This window comes from Brachypodium distachyon, chromosome 2, assembly GCF_000005505.3.
Source record: "Brachypodium distachyon strain Bd21 chromosome 2, Brachypodium_distachyon_v3.0, whole genome shotgun sequence".
NCBI lineage: Eukaryota > Viridiplantae > Streptophyta > Magnoliopsida > Poales > Poaceae > Brachypodium > Brachypodium distachyon.
In genome coordinates, this window is record NC_016132.3 from 43,486,996 (window position 1) to 43,503,072 (window position 16,077).

At 45.7% G+C, this 16,077-nt stretch overlaps 3 protein-coding genes across 3 annotated transcripts; 2 read left to right on the forward strand and 1 right to left on the reverse strand.

Annotated features, from left to right (window-relative positions):
* LOC100821501 lies at positions 1–3,007 on the forward strand. The gene is made up of 2 exons (XM_003569291.4): positions 1–164; positions 1,640–3,007. Exons 1-2 carry the CDS (start codon positions 98–100, stop codon positions 2,683–2,685), a joined length of 1,113 nt encoding a protein of 370 aa, XP_003569339.1. The 5' UTR covers positions 1–97; the 3' UTR covers positions 2,686–3,007.
* Positions 3,008–4,211: 1,204 nt separating this feature from the next.
* On the forward strand, positions 4,212–11,094 carry LOC100838986 (GTP-binding nuclear protein Ran-1). Its single transcript, XM_003566823.1, has 10 exons — positions 4,212–4,242; positions 4,404–4,539; positions 5,381–5,408; positions 8,166–8,235; positions 9,068–9,124; positions 9,207–9,324; positions 10,409–10,498; positions 10,576–10,754; positions 10,845–10,923; positions 11,025–11,094. The coding sequence occupies exons 1-10, from the start codon at positions 4,212–4,214 to the stop codon at positions 11,092–11,094; spliced, it is 858 nt and encodes a 285-aa protein (XP_003566871.1).
* A 730-nt stretch (positions 11,095–11,824) lies between these two features.
* On the reverse strand, positions 11,825–14,049 carry LOC104583298. The gene is made up of 2 exons (XM_014898883.2): positions 13,080–14,049; positions 11,825–12,953 (listed from the first exon to the last, which is right to left on the reverse strand). The coding sequence occupies exons 1-2, from the start codon at positions 13,476–13,478 to the stop codon at positions 12,072–12,074; spliced, it is 1,281 nt and encodes a 426-aa protein (XP_014754369.1). The 5' UTR covers positions 13,479–14,049; the 3' UTR covers positions 11,825–12,071.
* Positions 14,050–16,077: the final 2,028 nt, after the last annotated feature.

The following is a 16,077-nucleotide window of genomic DNA, read 5'->3' on the forward strand; positions in this document are numbered from 1 at the left end:
TCTGTTCGTCTCATCCATCCTGAGCTAGTGAAGCTCGACTTCAAAGCGGGAGAGTGAGAAAGAGAGAGAGAGAGGTTCAGGGAAGAAGAAGGGCGCAATGCGTTTCGCCGTGCTGCTGCTGCTCGTCTGCACGGCGGCCCGCGCCGCCGCGGTCGTCACCGACGGTGAGACTTACCAGCAAACTCTGTTATGTACTGTCGGTTTAATTAGCTAGTATTCCGTATTTATTATTCGTTGCATGTTCTGTAGGAGTGCTAAGACAGTGTAGATTTAATTTCAGTTATGTATTTGCCGTTTTGCTGTTAATTCTTGCTACCCAGGGTATGCGCTATTCTGTAGCTTTTTTTTTTTTGCCGAATTACTCTGTATCTAGTTACTGCGCCGTTTTTTCCTTCCTTTTTTTAGCTGTTGTAGTTGTTGTTCTTGGTGTATTCACCGTCAATGTTAAGGTGCTGTACTTGCATGATTGGGTTGCCGTAACCTGGAGTGCCCGAATTCGGAGTGACCATTAAGTTACTTTGTCGTCAAGTACGATAAAATCATGAGACAGATGAAGTTACAAATGGGTGTTTCTCCCGAACTGATACTGACACTGCTATATTCAGACAACTGATGAGTAGGGAGCTACCAATAACAGTGAACAGCGTAGTAATATGCATAGAGCCATAGAGTACGTTATGCCAACGACCCGATCAGGAATTAATTGCTCATAAAATTGAGCCGGGTAGAGTACGTACGGTGCATCAAGTAGACTGTAGACTACTCGTACTCTTCTAACAGGTCGGTACCACGTACATACGTGTCTGACCGCGCGGTCGATTTTACCGACACGCATTAAACATCTTGTGATCGCTGATCTGGTTGGATCTGAGCCCTGCGCCATGAGCGATCTTCGAAAACATGACGAAATGATTTCGGATCGCTGTCATGTGCATACTCGATCATGATTTGATTTATTGGAGGGCCATATTATACATAGGGTATAACTGTCGGCCCACCCTCACATGGCATCCGCGCTGCATGTGTACATGGAGATCAAGATGATTAATTAACGAATCTTCTGATGAGTCCGGTGCTGATGATGGAACAAACATGCATGTTCAGTTGTTCGGTGTTCACCGTCCAAACTCCAAAGGATCCTTTTTAAATCCAAACCGCTTTTAAAAAGTTAAGATGGTGTCATGGTGTGCTAGTACTTGTAATCCAAGCCACTGTTTGATTCGATTCGGTTCCTTGTTTGCTTGCATATCGATCTGTTGCGTGTGCAGATACGTCAGGCATGCTTTCTTTGCAGCATGTGCATGGTAGATGGGGTAGTGAATGCGTCTGGAATGGAGCAGACTAGCATGCACCCTGTCAGCTTATACTACCACTAGACGTCTGTCGGGTGGCAGACTGGCAGTAACACTAACTAGTCCGTAAAACGAAACATGGGACGAGAGACAGACCTACTGTGCAGAGTATACTTAGTTAGTAAAACATCTGAAATAATTCAAATCAATTAGACTCTTGTGTGAGCTCTCTAATATGATTTCCCACATTCAAAATTAAGTGTTACTAGTAGATCAACGCTTTTGTGTTGCTGCAATTTACTGCTAAGCAACTGAGGTTGAGGGTCTGTTGTTGTTGGCGCATGCAGGGCTTCTGCCGAATGGCAACTTCGAGGCCGGCCCCCCGAAGACGGACCTGGTGAACGGCACGGTGGTGAAGGGCGGCAACGCGATCCCCAACTGGGAGACGTCGGGCTTCGTGGAGTACATCGAGTCCGGGCACAAGCAAGGCGACATGCTGCTTGTGGTGCCGCAGGGCGCGCACGCCGTGCGCCTGGGCAACGAGGCCTCCATCCGGCAGAAGCTCGCCGTGGCCCGCGGCTCCTACTACGCCATCACCTTCAGCGCGGCGCGCACCTGCGCGCAGGCGGAGCGGATCAACATCTCCGTGAGCCCGGAGTCCGGCGTGCTCCCGATGCAGACCATCTACGGCAGCAACGGCTGGGACTCGTACGCGTGGGCGTTCAAGGCCAAGCTGGACGTCGTCCAGCTCGTCCTCCACAACGTGGGGATCGAGGAGGACCCGGCGTGCGGCCCGCTGGTGGACGCCGTGGCCATCAGGACGCTGTACCCGCCGACGCTCTCCAAGGGGAACATGCTCAAGAACGGCGGCTTCGAGGAAGGGCCTTACTTCCTGCCCAACGCGTCGTGGGGCGTGCTGGTGCCGCCCAACATCGAGGACGACCACTCGCCGCTCCCGGCGTGGATGATCATGTCGTCCAAGGCCGTCAAGTACGTGGACAGCGCGCACTTCAGGGTGCCCGAGGGGACACGCGCCGTGGAGCTCGTGGGCGGCAAGGAGAGCGCGCTGGTGCAGGAGGTGCGCACCGTGCCCGGGTGGACCTACCGCCTGACGTTCGCCGTGGGCGACGCCGCCGACGGGTGCACCGGGTCCATGGTCGCCGAGGCCTACGCGGCGCGCGCCATCGTCAAGGTGCCGTACGATTCCAAGGGCGCCGGGGGTTTCAAGCGCGCCGTGCTGGACTTCGCGGCCGTTGGGAACCGCACCAGGATCGTGTTCCAGAGCACGTTCTACCACATGAAGGCTGATGGCACCCTCTGCGGGCCGGTCATCGACGACGCCAAGCTCGTCGGCCTCAAAAAGAAGCCTGCCGCCCGCCGGCTCATGCTGTGATTAACTAGTGAGAGCCTGCACAAGAACCGCCGGATCGGAGTGAGTAGTATTTATTGGTAGCCTTTTTCTTGGTTTGGTGTGTCGGCTGTGTGTGTGTGTGTATGTGTGAGCTGGGGGTGTCCGGTTCGTGTGCGCCCCGTGGTTATACTTGCAGGGGGTGGTTGTTAATTTTGCTTTCTTCATACTATGTCAACAAGATGAGGTGATGCTTAATTTGGCTTGGCCCGGGGGTTAACGTAGGCCAGACCAAAGATAAGGCACACGATCAATCAATGGCAAATGTTACTATCTCTTTTAAGCATTTAGGTTAGGCCCTTTTTCAGATAAACCACAACCACTGTCCGCTACAATTCGACATATATTATGGCTCAGTTTTTGTCATCGTGCATTATAACTTGATAATCAGATATGAAAAAATAGAAACATGAATGGACCTTTTCTTTTTGGAATCTACCGTATGACAAATATAGCCTGTTTATCCCGTGCATTTGCATTTGCATTTGAAGAGCTGTTTGGTTTCTGTCAATTCTTGCAACAATTGGCTAGCCAAAACATTGGTTATGAATTATTTGTCTCAAGTTGGCCAAAATTTGACAACAGTTGTGAAGGGACTTGGGGTGGGTGGGCAAGATTCCAAAAGCTACCAATTTTTCGGCAACAAACCAAATGAAGACCAAATTTGTATTGGCTGCCAAAATTTTGAGAGAACAAGTTTGGGCCCCTTAATATGTGATTCACTAGAGTAGTCATCAGTGGGAACATAAAAAAGGCAGAAGTTTATCTTTACCCCTATGAAAGGGCGAAGAAACCACTCGTGCAACTGATCTGCCACGTCGACGCATATCATTTTCGCGTTTCTCCACGCGTTTTCTCGGCCGGTGGTTCCTGTATTGGGTGGGCCTCCATCGGTTACCTTTTTTTCCCAGCCTGGTTGGCGTTCTGTTGTTCCTGGGCCTTCGAGTGTTCTCTAGAATGTTGCCTCTGTGTACGTGACGATTTCTCTGGGCCTTGGGTTCGCTGCCTCCCGTGAGTCTTTCCTCGGTGGCGTCGTTGGCGGCGGCGACAGGAGGAGGGCTCTCCACGCGTTTTGATCCCAACCGTAATCTCTGTCGTTGGAGTTGGTTGTTGGAGGCTGCGACTGCGTCTTCTCCTTCCTCTCGCCTCTCCTCCAGCGCCACCAGCCTTACCCCTCTTCTCCTTCCTCTCCCCTATCCTCCAGCGCCGGTACCCTTGCCCTTCTTCTCATCAGCACCATCCCACCATCTCTTTCTTGCCAATCGAGCGGCGGCGGCACGGACGCACCTTCTCCGGCCAAATCGACGCGGCGGATACTTCCTTCTACTCCAAGCGTGTGGCTTTGATTTTGGTGCATCTGTTTGTTCCCCTCTTCGATTTCTACTTTTCTAGGATACACGCGACCCCTTGTAAGCCGCCGCCGCGGACGACGATGACGATGGGAACAGCAGGGGCTTGGACGCCGGCGTGTCGTTGAGGAAGCGGTTCCAGTTGTCCAGATCAAGGGCACCATGAAGAAGAGCGGTGGTAGAGGAAGTGCAGGTGAAGGAGGCCGCCTCGCTGCCTTCTACTGTCTCTTCTGACCGCTAAGGTGACGCATGTCAGTTTCCCCCGCCTCCCTCGTCGGCTCTCTTCCTCCCTCCGGCCTCCTCCGATGTCCCATCTCCACTTCTCCTTCTCTCTATTCTTGGGTTTTGATGCAGAACTACAGATTTTCTTTGATGATGAATGGGTTGAGTCTGTTGATGTTGATGGGAGTGATATGCTTCTTGAGATGTTCCTTCCACTTAAACAATCTTATTTGAAGGCATTCAAATTGATGGAGGAGGAGCTCAAGCTGTAGCCTAAAATTGATTGCTTTTGCAGTGGCACTACAGTAGTCACATTGGTCCAACAGGTGATTGATACTTTTAAACAAGCCTTTCGCGTTTGTAGATAATTACTGAATGAAGCTTTTGAAAAAAGTTGTCGGAATATAATTTAAATTGATGGATGAACTGGACATGGTTTATTCTCCAGGGATGGAATTTTGTATTTGGAAATCTTGCCTTAATGCAAATAGATATGTTTTAGACCATCCATTTCACGTCATTACCTGCCGGCTGCCACTTTAGTCCCTAAGTAGAAAATAAAATCATATCTTCATTCAGGGTTGGGTACAACCCAACTCCAATGTATCTGTAGTTTAACATGTAACCATTTACCTTACTTTAGATCTTTTTTGTGGGAATTACACAGATGGGAGAAGAATGAGGCTTTGTTTGATATGTATCTTGAAAATAGTCGTACAAGGACTACTCAATGTAGAGAACAATGAAATGAATCATGATGGCTGAAACCGGGAATATATCAATTTGATACCTAACTTCATTTGGCCTACAGTGTCTTCCTTCAAGAACAAAAGAAGATTGCATGGGATGTTTTGGATCATCGGGGCTTCATCAATTTCTATTTTTTTTAATGCATGTGCTGTATATTTACTTCATTTTTGTTACAGCTATAGAAGACATAGACTTTTAATATTTTGCTAAATATATTAGGTACACAAGTTGTCTATCATCGGAAGAAGCTGATGCATCTGGTACATTTGCTTGGTGGACCTTCAGTAGTAGTCACGGCACATAAATATATCATGAAAGTTGCTCCCTATGAATTAATGTTGATTGGTTTTTACTTTCAGACTTTCAGTGCACCTTTACATCGATGGTGTGAGTGAATGGGACTTTTGCAACAGTCGGAACAGAGGTGGCCAGACTCTGTGGTCATCATAGCTACACCCCTCCATTTCCCATCTTCTCCCTCCAGTCAGTGGTGAATGCAAAGTTGTTGTTTAGCAGGAGGAAGAGGCATAGCGGGTCAACAGTGCCGACAACATCCCCAAGCTGCAGCCATTACGTGGAGGTGCTCCGGTGAATTTGGATAGGCTATGAGGTGTCCATCAGGCACCTCAAACGTCACTGCCTTCTCAACTGTTATTGGGTAAATTTAAAAACTCAGACCTGTATAAATGTTTTTCCACTTATGTTTGTGCAAGCAAAAAAATCAAGATACTTTTGATAAAATTGGAAAGAATCGCTAATGTGATATGTTCCTACTATTTGGTTTGACAAAATACCCTTAAGGTTATCTCCAAGAGACTATATTGTCATTTCTGGTTCAACAGAGTTCAGTTAGCATTCAGACTATTGCTTCTTCTTCTTTTTCTTACTGATAAAGACTATAACGAACCATGCGTCGGAAAGGGAAACAAATGTCCATTTTTTATTTACTTCGGCTCTGCGATCTTAGTTATTTTCTATCTCCTTATGTTTTGTGTGATTATGGTTGGTTGTTGTGAAGCTCAAGTCCTCCTTACTGTCTCTACCTTTTAATTGCATTGAGAAGTACATGATTTTCCAATTTTAAGTGTTCACTTTTGCTCTTATTAGTACCTATGCTGTTGTGTACATTCTTCCATGCATCATATCTCTACTTAGTTCTAATTTGGAGCTGACATCGAGACATCATAGTTGGTGTCTCTTTTCTGAAGCTTCTACTTTCATAATAGTCATGTTGTGCTGTATTTTACCCTTCACGTCAAGTCCGTCGGTCGTGAGCTCTGCTGTATCCACTATTGCGGCTGAGTTTGGAGGTGCTCATGTTATGTCTAAGGTTGGGATGCTGATATCAAAGTATAATTATCTTCATTGGGAAGAGATATCATCACTCAGTACATAAGCAAATGTTCAGCTATCAATTGATGTTCCCACTTGGCAATTACATAACAAAGGGGACATTTTCAGATTGTTGCTTGGTGTATGGAAGTTTTTTGGACTCAGTATAAAGATTTCTATCATATTTCTTTGGTCAATATATCCTTGTGGAAGAAAGAGAGGATTGCCATAGATTTAAACAGTTTTCTACCGGTCATTCCCGTTCGCTCTTTTGGGATCAATTAAAACATAGATCAAAATGAATATATTAGAGTGGTGAAACAAAATTCAATGGATTATCGCAACATTTCTCTGGCGCAACAAAGCGCGCTAATCCATCTAGTATACTCTCTCATTGTAATACGTTCAAATTTTGAAGCTCGACTAAGAAAAATCTTAATAAGGGGAGTTAGTAAAAAGGAAATTTGTAACATTTATTTATGCACACGGTCTTTGACATTTTTTTATAACTAGCATGCTGCCCCATGCAATTGCGCGGGAAACATTTTATACATTTTTATTTCTGAACTATCAATTATGAAAACAATCTTTACTTCTCATCCACAAATTACATAAAACACTAAAACCGTGATATATGTTTTTACCATTTGTATGATATTATATTTAGTATAAGCAAGTAGCACAAATACAAAACTAAATTTAGCCTACCGCAATACACCTAGACATTTGTAAGGATGGCCTGTTTTTTACATGTTTTCAGATAGTAAATTCACACTTAATATTAAAACACAAGCTGGTCGATCAACGTTTGCATCAGATTGATTGGTCGTTTCATTTTATATTAGCTATGTATCTGAAAATGAAATCTAGATCAATAGACAGTTGCTGGCTCTACCTGAGACGACTAACCATACGTGATATGTATCACAATGTACCACGGGCGGAGCTTGCCGGCTGTGAGCGGGGGCAAATTCTACATGTGACCAGTCGTCTAGTCCAACCTATATTTGCCCAAAAAATTTGGTCTTTAATAACCTAAATCAAAGCTATTTGCTACTAGATGGCTAAGATTGAGCCTAGTCACTTGCCCGAGCTAGCCCGGCGGTGGCTCCACTCTGCACGTTACACAAAATTGAAGTTTACATGCTAGTCGCGCAATCGGTCGTTTGCAGGTATGTTGTGTCTAATGTCGACGCCTCCTCCAACCTAGCAACGGATGGGACGGAAAATCACCTCAATTCAAACATGAGTCAACTTGGCACAATATTTTTCTACGTTGGCGCAACCCCCAAAATTTGAACAGTTGTAGGATAGGATGCTCGGGGAGAAATTAAGGCGCATGAGAAGGCGTATGCGCACCATGGAAGCAAAGGAAGTGCGCGGGCACAAAACAGATTTGGCGTTTAATTAGCGAGTACGAAAACAAAGAAAATTATCTCAAGTAAGAAAGACAAATTAAGAAAAGAGAGCCTGTGAACAGCGATGAAGTCTTAAATATAAAAGCAGCTTACAAGTTAAGCTAATCCTAGTAGCGTATATGGAAAGCAAAAATAAAAAAAGAAGTCCTCAATAAAAGGGAAAAAAAACGGAGTAAATTTGCGCTGCCATAAACCCCACAAATCTCTCCTCATCTTCTTCCCCATCCCACCTCGCCACTTCCAAATCAAAACCAATATCATCTCCGACTCGCACGGAAGGAAGCCACCAATGGTGATCGCCGGCTTCCCAGCATCGCCTTTTTTTTTCTTTTTTTTTCAGATCCTCGTTTCAATATGTTCTACCCCATCGCTCATTGTGTCGTTGTTTGTCCAGGCGCTCCCGGGTCAGCAGACGGTGGACTACCCTAGCTTCAAGCTCGTCCTCATCGGCGACGGCGGCACTGGTCAGTATTACGGATCACGACCCCTTGCCCCTCTCTCGTAGAAATCTTAATAGTACAAAACTCCATCTGTTTGTTTGTGGGGGTTACATCATATTCACGTACCGTATTTAATTAGTGTGCGATCCTGATCGTGTTGTCTATACTAAATCAAAACCTAGGTAGAGAGGAATGTGGTTATTAAGGTTTGATTGGCCATCTATGAATGCTGGAGGTGAATGAAGATAATATGAAGGTCAAAGAAGATAGAATCACGGGAATAATAAGAAGGGAAAAGTGCCACGAATAAAGTAAGAAACAGCAAGCAGAGCACCCTGCTCATACTAGTCTGATCCGAGAACCTATCGTCTTGGTCTGGAGTTTTTATTTTATTTTATTCAATTCTAGGAGTCTTTAATGTGATGAAATTCTATGTTTTAAGGAAAGAAGAAGGTCTTATGACCCATGACATACATTGTGAAAGTGAATCATCAAGATTTTTTATTCGGACCCATCCATATTATCATTGCTAGTCCAAAAACAAATAAAATATAATAGATGAGTTACATAATTATCTATGACATGTGGATCGGAGGAAGTCATATATCTCAAAGTTCATATGTCTTTGATAAAACTCTCAAGACCCATTCAGTTTCCTAGTTCCCTGTCGGTATGTCGGTATTGAAGGGGATTGGAGAAAAATTAAACTACAATCCCAACATTCCTCCTCGATCCCCGTCGGGCTGGGACTAACCGAAGAGGCCCTAAGTTGGTCATGTATAGGTTTCCTTTCACGTGGTCCTGCCTTCTCTTGGACTAGTTGTGTCTTAAACCAAGCAACGCTTCTATGTTCTAGGCAAGACCACCTTCGTGAAGAGGCATCTTACAGGCGAGTTCGAGAAGAAGTATGAGCGTGAGTATAATCGATCTTTTCCATGCACACGATGATATCTGTAATCATCATGCTAATTTGATTGTGGGTGCTGGTGCTGCAGCTACTATCGGTGTTGAGGTCCATCCCCTGGATTTCTACACCAACTGTGGCAAGATCCGCTTCTACTGCTGGGACACTGCAGGGCAAGAGAAGTTTGGTGGGCTCAGGGATGGCTACTAGTGAGTATTGATCAGTAGCACGATTCAAATTAACGGTCGATTCTTATTATAAGTTTTGCATGATGGAATCTAAGTATTGCTTCCATGTCAAATCATCAATACTCCCTCCATCTCATATTAAGTGACTCAAATTTGCTCAAATATGTATCTATACCCAAAAGGTGTGTAGATACATGTAATATTTCGTCAGTTAATATGGGACGGAGGAGTCTTGTTTGATAAAAATCATGAATGTATGGTTATATGTTAATTAAGCACATACTTTCTCCGTCCTAAATTAAATGTCACAGCTTTGTCTAGACACGCATGTATCTAGATGCGTACATATGTATCTATGTAAAGTTGTGACACTTGATATGGGACAGAGGGAGTATTTGGCATGCTTCTAGTAAGTTCATATGTTGTTAAACTTCAAACTGATTATTTTTGTGCTTACTAGGAGTAATTGTGTTTTGAGAAATAATTAAGAGTAAACATTAAAACTGCAACAGTGATTATAGTTGTTGGTTTGCGGTGCATATTTAAGTCATAGTAATTTGTCTATCCTCTTCAAAACGAAAAGTAATTTATCTGCGTGTGGACACTATTATTTAAATCAAATTAAAGCGCATTAACAACAAAACAACATTGGAATTTATTTTGATAGAGGACTAGTAAGAAAAGTATCTCCTTCCAGCTATCAATATACTTCCTCTGATCCTAAATTCTTATCGTTGTTTTAGTTCAAATTTGTACTAGCACAACATCAACAATTTAGGGTCGGAGGGATTACACGAGTTTTTTTTTTCAGGATTTAGTTCTGATATTACATGATAATTTTAATTGCACAAACACCAATTAACTGTTTTTGTCTGGATTTGATTATTAAATTTATTTTGGGTTAAGATAACTTACAATAACGTTGATTACTATCGACTTGAACAATCAAACATATATTTTCCCAATGTTCTTATAGTTGCGGCTATCCTGATTGCGTACATAGTTGCTACAAGGATTTTTTTCGTTCATTTCTTATAATTGCATAATATAACTCTGGAGTTTTATTTATGTATTAGTGACTCATAACTTCTATCTTATTTTACAGCATCCATGGCCAATGTGCTATCATTATGTTTGATGTTACTTCACGGCTGACTTACAAGAATGTTCCAACTTGGCACCGTGATTTATGCAGGTATCTCTTCCGCAAGACTAAACAAATGTAACGACTCAAACACCGACGGTTGACACTGATTGCCTTTTTCGATGCAGGGTCTGTGAAAACATCCCAATTGTGCTTTGTGGGAACAAGGTTGATGTGAAGAACAGGCAGGTTAAAGCAAAGCAGGTTACATTCCACAGGAAGAAGAACCTCCAATACTATGAGGTTTCAGCTAAAAGCAACTACAACTTTGAGAAACCCTTCTTGTACCTTGCCAGGAAGCTTGCGGGTAATTAATTACCTCAATTATCAACCTTTTTAATCTTCAGCAATCTGTTCCCTGAATCAACTAATCCAAACCTTGCCTTTTCGTCTGTTAGTGATGGCAATGTCCATTTTGTTGAAAGCCCTGCACTCGCTCCTCCACTCGTTGCAATTGATCTGGCATTGCAGCAGCAGTGAGTTTCTGACATGACTATTTCTTAAAGAATTTTCTACCATGGGAGCTATACCACTGGACAGATGTTCTTGCCAATTTCTCAATGCTTGTTTTTCCCAGGCACGAAGCTGAGCTTGCAGCTGCTGCTGCCCAACCATTGCCAGACGATGATGATGATCTGATTGAGTAGATTTTGCGGCACGGGAGATTTACATCATCGCTCAGTGATTTCGTCTTCACTCTGCTATCCTAAAAGAGCTTATGTACTGACGATAAGTTTCCTGGGTGTATCTGATGTTTCTGAGATCAGTATATTTTGGTTCCGTTAAATGGTACACAAAGAATCCCTTATTTGCTGCTCGTTTACTGAAACTGAGGATGGATCTTGTCTTTGCTATGCTATCCTAAACAATCTCACACAGTCAACTGTGTCTACTGGATCGACTGTATGCTTTGCACTTGCAGTTTGCACGCTGTTGGTGTTTGACATGGGCACGGGGCACCGGAACCTCTACGCAGTCCGGCACGCTTTGAAGAGCAGCAACCTTTGGCTAGAATAATATCAATCATTACACTCCCTTACTTTTTTGTGTTCCTAAATTATTGTTTCACAGCCATGTTATATATGGTCTTAAATTATCTACAGTACTTTTATTTCATACGTTGATCTGAATTTATGTTTTCTTCAATTAAACCTTCAATGTTGTCAGCTTCAACTGTACAAAACCGTACAAAATGGCTTTCAGATGTAGAGAAGGAATAAGTTTTGAGTGTCAACGATCCTAGAGTTGGAGGCTAAACTCCGATCAATTGAAAATTTGAAACTACAGTAGCACTTAAAATTACAGCAGAACGCAGCGGGCCATGCAATCACTACCTTGCTTAGCATGTCAAAACAACAACAACAAAGCTACCTTGGTTAGCACATCCCAAGAAATTTAATCTATCATCCAAGGGCTGAGGGCAGGAATCGCTGCACGTGCACAAACATGCCTCTCTTGTAAAGGCTTGGAAATTTTCTCTCTATACTGCTGAAGTCATGGCATAACAGGTAAAAATGGCTCTTCATACACATCCAGTTGCCAATGCAACAGTACATGTACACAACAGTTTACCCAGCCGGAGCCATTCCCTCTCACCTCTAAAATTTGAGAGCAAAAAATACAACTAGCAGTGGACGCTGCGTGTTGGTCCGCCGCCTGCAGGTTTCCTCTTGCCGTTGAGGCGCCATATGACCTGCAGGTGCTCGTCGCTGGAGATGTGGAGGTGCAAGCGGAGGTTGGACAGCAGCTCCTCCTTTTCCCAGGTCAGCGAGCCGGTGGCGTGGAACGCTGCCATGACACTCACGTACGCGTCCAGCTCCAGATCATGGACGCGCTCGTAGTCTTGTTCCTCTTCTTGTTTCGTCACCGCCGCCGCTTGATCGTTTGCCGGGCGGTGGTGCATTCCCCCGCTGGCACGAGACTCCGTCCTGTCATCAGAATCGTGCTCCTGCAATTTCTTGCAGCTCGGCAGTGGCTGAATTGCGGCGTCTTGATCTTGGCAAGTCTCGCCGGTGGCGGAAACTGCGCCATCACCACCACAATTGTTGTTGCTTCCGCCGCCGCCGCTGCTGCTGCTGCAGCTGCTGCTGCCAGCTGAAGATGTATCAGACTTGCTGCTAGAATCATCGTCGCTGTCCTTATCTGTTCTGGCCACATGACGATCTAATTCATTGTTGTCCCTCGCCTCCTGCTGCTTCTTGATCAGGTAATGGTTCGGGTGTACATCCATGACTTCTACGTTGTCATCGTATCTTGGTGCCAGTTCTTTATTGGTCAAGGGCCTCTTGGTGTCGCCGTTGCCCTGAAATCTCTTGACATCTCTGACGATGTCCGAGTCCACCATGCAGTCGTTGCTCCGCTTCGTCTTGCCCAGCTTGAAGGCCTGCGCGGCGAACTTGCTGCCGTCATCGCCGTTGGCAACATTGACTTTCCTGGCAACATTGGCTTTGCTTTTGATGTTTTTACCGGCGATGGGGCGCGACGGCACGGCCGCGATTTCCTTATCCTGTAGCGAAGAAGTAGAACCACGACAAGGCGTCGTCAGGCGGCCATTGCTGCAGACGTAGCAGAATCCAAGAAGAGGATTCGCGTGTGGAGAAGAAGAAGGGGATGGGGAGGGAGTTCTAGTTACCTTGTGGTGCACGACCCAGACGTCATCTTCCCTGAGCACCTGACGGACCCGGAGCGCCCCCCGGTCCGCCGTGAGGACCTTGGTGGAGCCGATGATCTTGACGTCAAACTGGCGGTCACCGCCGTGGCCGGCGCGCACGACCTCGGCCCACTTCCAGAGGTCGCGGTCCGAGACCTCCACGATGTCGCCGGCCTCCAGGTCCTCTGGCAGATCGACATGCGGGGGGAAAGGCCGGACGAACTTCCTCGATATGCGGCCGGAGTCGGGGCCGCCGTCGAACCACCGCATGATGTAGGAGTGGCCGTTGCCCCACTTCACCTCGCCGGCGCGCCACGCGCCCATTGGCGGCGCCGCCTCCGTCGTCCAAACCTCCACCTTGCTACCTTGCGTGATCCTCATGCCGGCCCTGCTTTTCTTCGATCCCCTCCACCCACCTCCTCTACTTGTTCCTCAAGTTCTTGGGGGCTCCGCGATCACGAGAAATTTTCTGAGGCTTCCACGCACGGAACTCGCCGCGACATATATAACTCGGCGAGGCACGAATCCGTATCAGATCAGACGCCGAGTTCTTGTGCGGTTCGATCCGCCGAGTTGAGACTTTCGAGCCGCGTATATGCAAAAGGGGGTTCTTCGATTCGGCGCCGACACGGACTCGAACACGAGCGACGGGATCGCGTTCGGATCGTAAACGAAATAGCACTTCAAGGTTAATCTAACCACGGATTATTCTGATCGCGAGAATTAATTTGACGGAAGAAGAAGGAGATTATTTGGAATCGGGAAGAAGAAGGAGACTATTTGGTGATTGCGAACAACAGGAGAGGAGCCGGCGGCGGGAGGGGTGAGCGGAGAAAGGGAAACTGACCTCGATTAGGGCGGCGGGATGGGGTTTGCGGAGGAGCAGAAGGGCGCGAGGGCCGGCGACGATTAGACGATTCCTGTTCGACTGGAGCCGTTCTACGGGCCGAATTGGATCCACCGATGGACGGCCAGATATTTACCAAACAGACACGTTTTGTTGAGGCGCAAGACTGCACACAAGATATGATCTTTGCTGTCTATAGTCTCTACGGCCGCAACAATTTCAATATAAAATTCTAAAAACTAAAAATATATTCTCTTTAATAAATAGAATAGGAGATATATAACAGCTTTAATCAAGTTCAGTATTTTCAGAATTACTATATATTCTTTTTGCTTAAAAAGAACATAGTAAGTACTCCTTTTTTCCTTGTGTATTTTTCACTAACAAGCGAACACAGAACAAATTAGTGGAGGGTTCAATTATTCCATTAGGTTCATTTGAACCGGATGGTTCAATTACTCCGCCACATTTGTTGTTTAGCAAATTAGTCGAATTAGTGTTTCACTTGCGCCTCTATAAATCTTTTGCCTCAAACCTATCTCTGGCGAGCTTTTCAGCGGAAGCGTATAGTGACGAGGGGCTACCTCGGCAATACCCTGATTCTAGAGTTTTCGATTGAGGGAGAGGACGGGGTGCACCAGCGATCTCGTCGACTAACAAAGACTATGGGAGTCGCAAGGTTTACCCAGGTTCAGAGTCGTCGGAAGGTAATACCCCTACGTCCTGCTTTTGGTGTATTGTATTGATCGAGATTACAGAGAAGCTATGGAGCTACGGTGCGCAGATGAATCTGGTGTATGTGTAGAGGTTCGCCATTCCCGATCCCCCCTCCTAGCCTTATATACTGGCGGCTAGGTCTTGGCCGTGATAATCGGGAAGATTACAATCAGATCAGTTCATTCTGGTATGATAGCATTATGTTTCTTGCTTTGAACCGCACTTTGAGGGACTCGACCGACATAACCTTGATGGGCCTTCGAGTGGACCCCCTGTTGGGCTGTATCGGGTATATGAAGGTTGAGGACTCGAAGGGTCATTCCCTCATCAGTTAGCCCCCGAGTCCCTGTTCGAGGCGTAGACTCGAGTAGGGACTCAAGAGTTTTCTTATTCTGATTATTCGACTGTGTACCAAACTGCAAATGATCTTCCGTTGGTCGATTGACTCAAGTGTTCGTCAGGCTCGAACTTTGATAGTTCTTAGCCTGTGACGCGGAAAACACAAGGTATTTCTGCAAATTGTACTGATGTTGTGTGGGATGGTTGTGTAACACGCCTGGAATACTCGATCGGTCGAGTCCAGTTAATTGCACCGGGGCAAAAACTTTGTTAGCATACATCAACACTCTAGTCTCCAGGCTCGAGCCTGGATAACTGGCGGTGTTCGAGTCAAACTTGCCAGGGGCTTTACAGACTCGAAATCCAGTGCTGCGGGGCGATCAACCAACGCGTCCGTTGGGATCTTTTCTTCATGCAAGTGCATGGATGATTTGGAATCGCCTGAAGGTGTTGATTTCCAGGCCCGATGAAAAACCATCGGGTCTTACCCTCACGTTATGAACGTGGCTTCGGGTGTATTTCACAGTCTATGTGACCCGGATAATACTGTCGAGTGCTCATATGTCGGGTACACTTCGAGTCCCTGTGCCGTCGGGTGGCAGTCCCGAGTTTTCTAGAGTTTGATATGATGTCTTTGCTGACGCTCTGATTAAAGAAATGGTCTGGGCAGTCGATGGGACGTACCTTATGCTTTATGCACGGACTGAATCGAGTACCGTTGATGTGGTCAGTTTGATTTGACCACACGACGTGCGCGAGAATTTAGGCGCATTGATAGCTGTCGTGGGTTCCTGAACCGGTGGAAGGGGAAATGGCTCATTTTTGCTGGGACCACGCGTCATATGTAGATGCGAAACGCGTGGCATCATTCTGAATCGTGCGGTGAAATACCAGTAATTTTTTGTTTACTGGTTGATCCCATCTTTTACGGAATCAATTCCTTTTTTGAATGTACAAAAATTTGGGGAGCTCAGCATGTCTGGAAGCACGGGAGAACGTTCTTTTGCTGATATTATTACCAGTATTCGATACTGGGTTATTCATAGCATTACTATACCTTCCCTATTCATTGCGGGT

What these genes read in the sequence shown, in the direction of transcription:
- LOC104583298 (XM_014898883.2), bottom strand. Translation starts at nt 13,478, where the DNA reads ATGAGGATCACGCAAGGTAGCAAGGTGGAGGTTTGGACGACGGAGGCG. An exon ending in TCTGGGTCGTGCACCACAAG is followed by an intron (nt 12,954 to 13,079) that starts GTAACTAGAACT and finishes TCTTCGCTACAG; the next exon opens with GATAAGGAAATCGCGGCCGT.
- LOC100838986 (XM_003566823.1), top strand. Translation starts at nt 4,212, where the DNA reads ATGAAGAAGAGCGGTGGTAGAGGAAGTGCAG. An exon ending in CATCGGCGACGGCGGCACTG is followed by an intron (nt 8,236 to 9,067) that starts GTCAGTATTACG and finishes TCTATGTTCTAG; the next exon opens with GCAAGACCACCTTCGTGAAG. An exon ending in GGGCTCAGGGATGGCTACTA is followed by an intron (nt 9,325 to 10,408) that starts GTGAGTATTGAT and finishes CTTATTTTACAG; the next exon opens with CATCCATGGCCAATGTGCTA.
- LOC100821501 (XM_003569291.4), top strand. Translation starts at nt 98, where the DNA reads ATGCGTTTCGCCGTGCTGCTGCTGCTCGTCTGCACGGCGGCCCGCGCC. An exon ending in CGCCGCGGTCGTCACCGACG is followed by an intron (nt 165 to 1,639) that starts GTGAGACTTACC and finishes TGGCGCATGCAG; the next exon opens with GGCTTCTGCCGAATGGCAAC.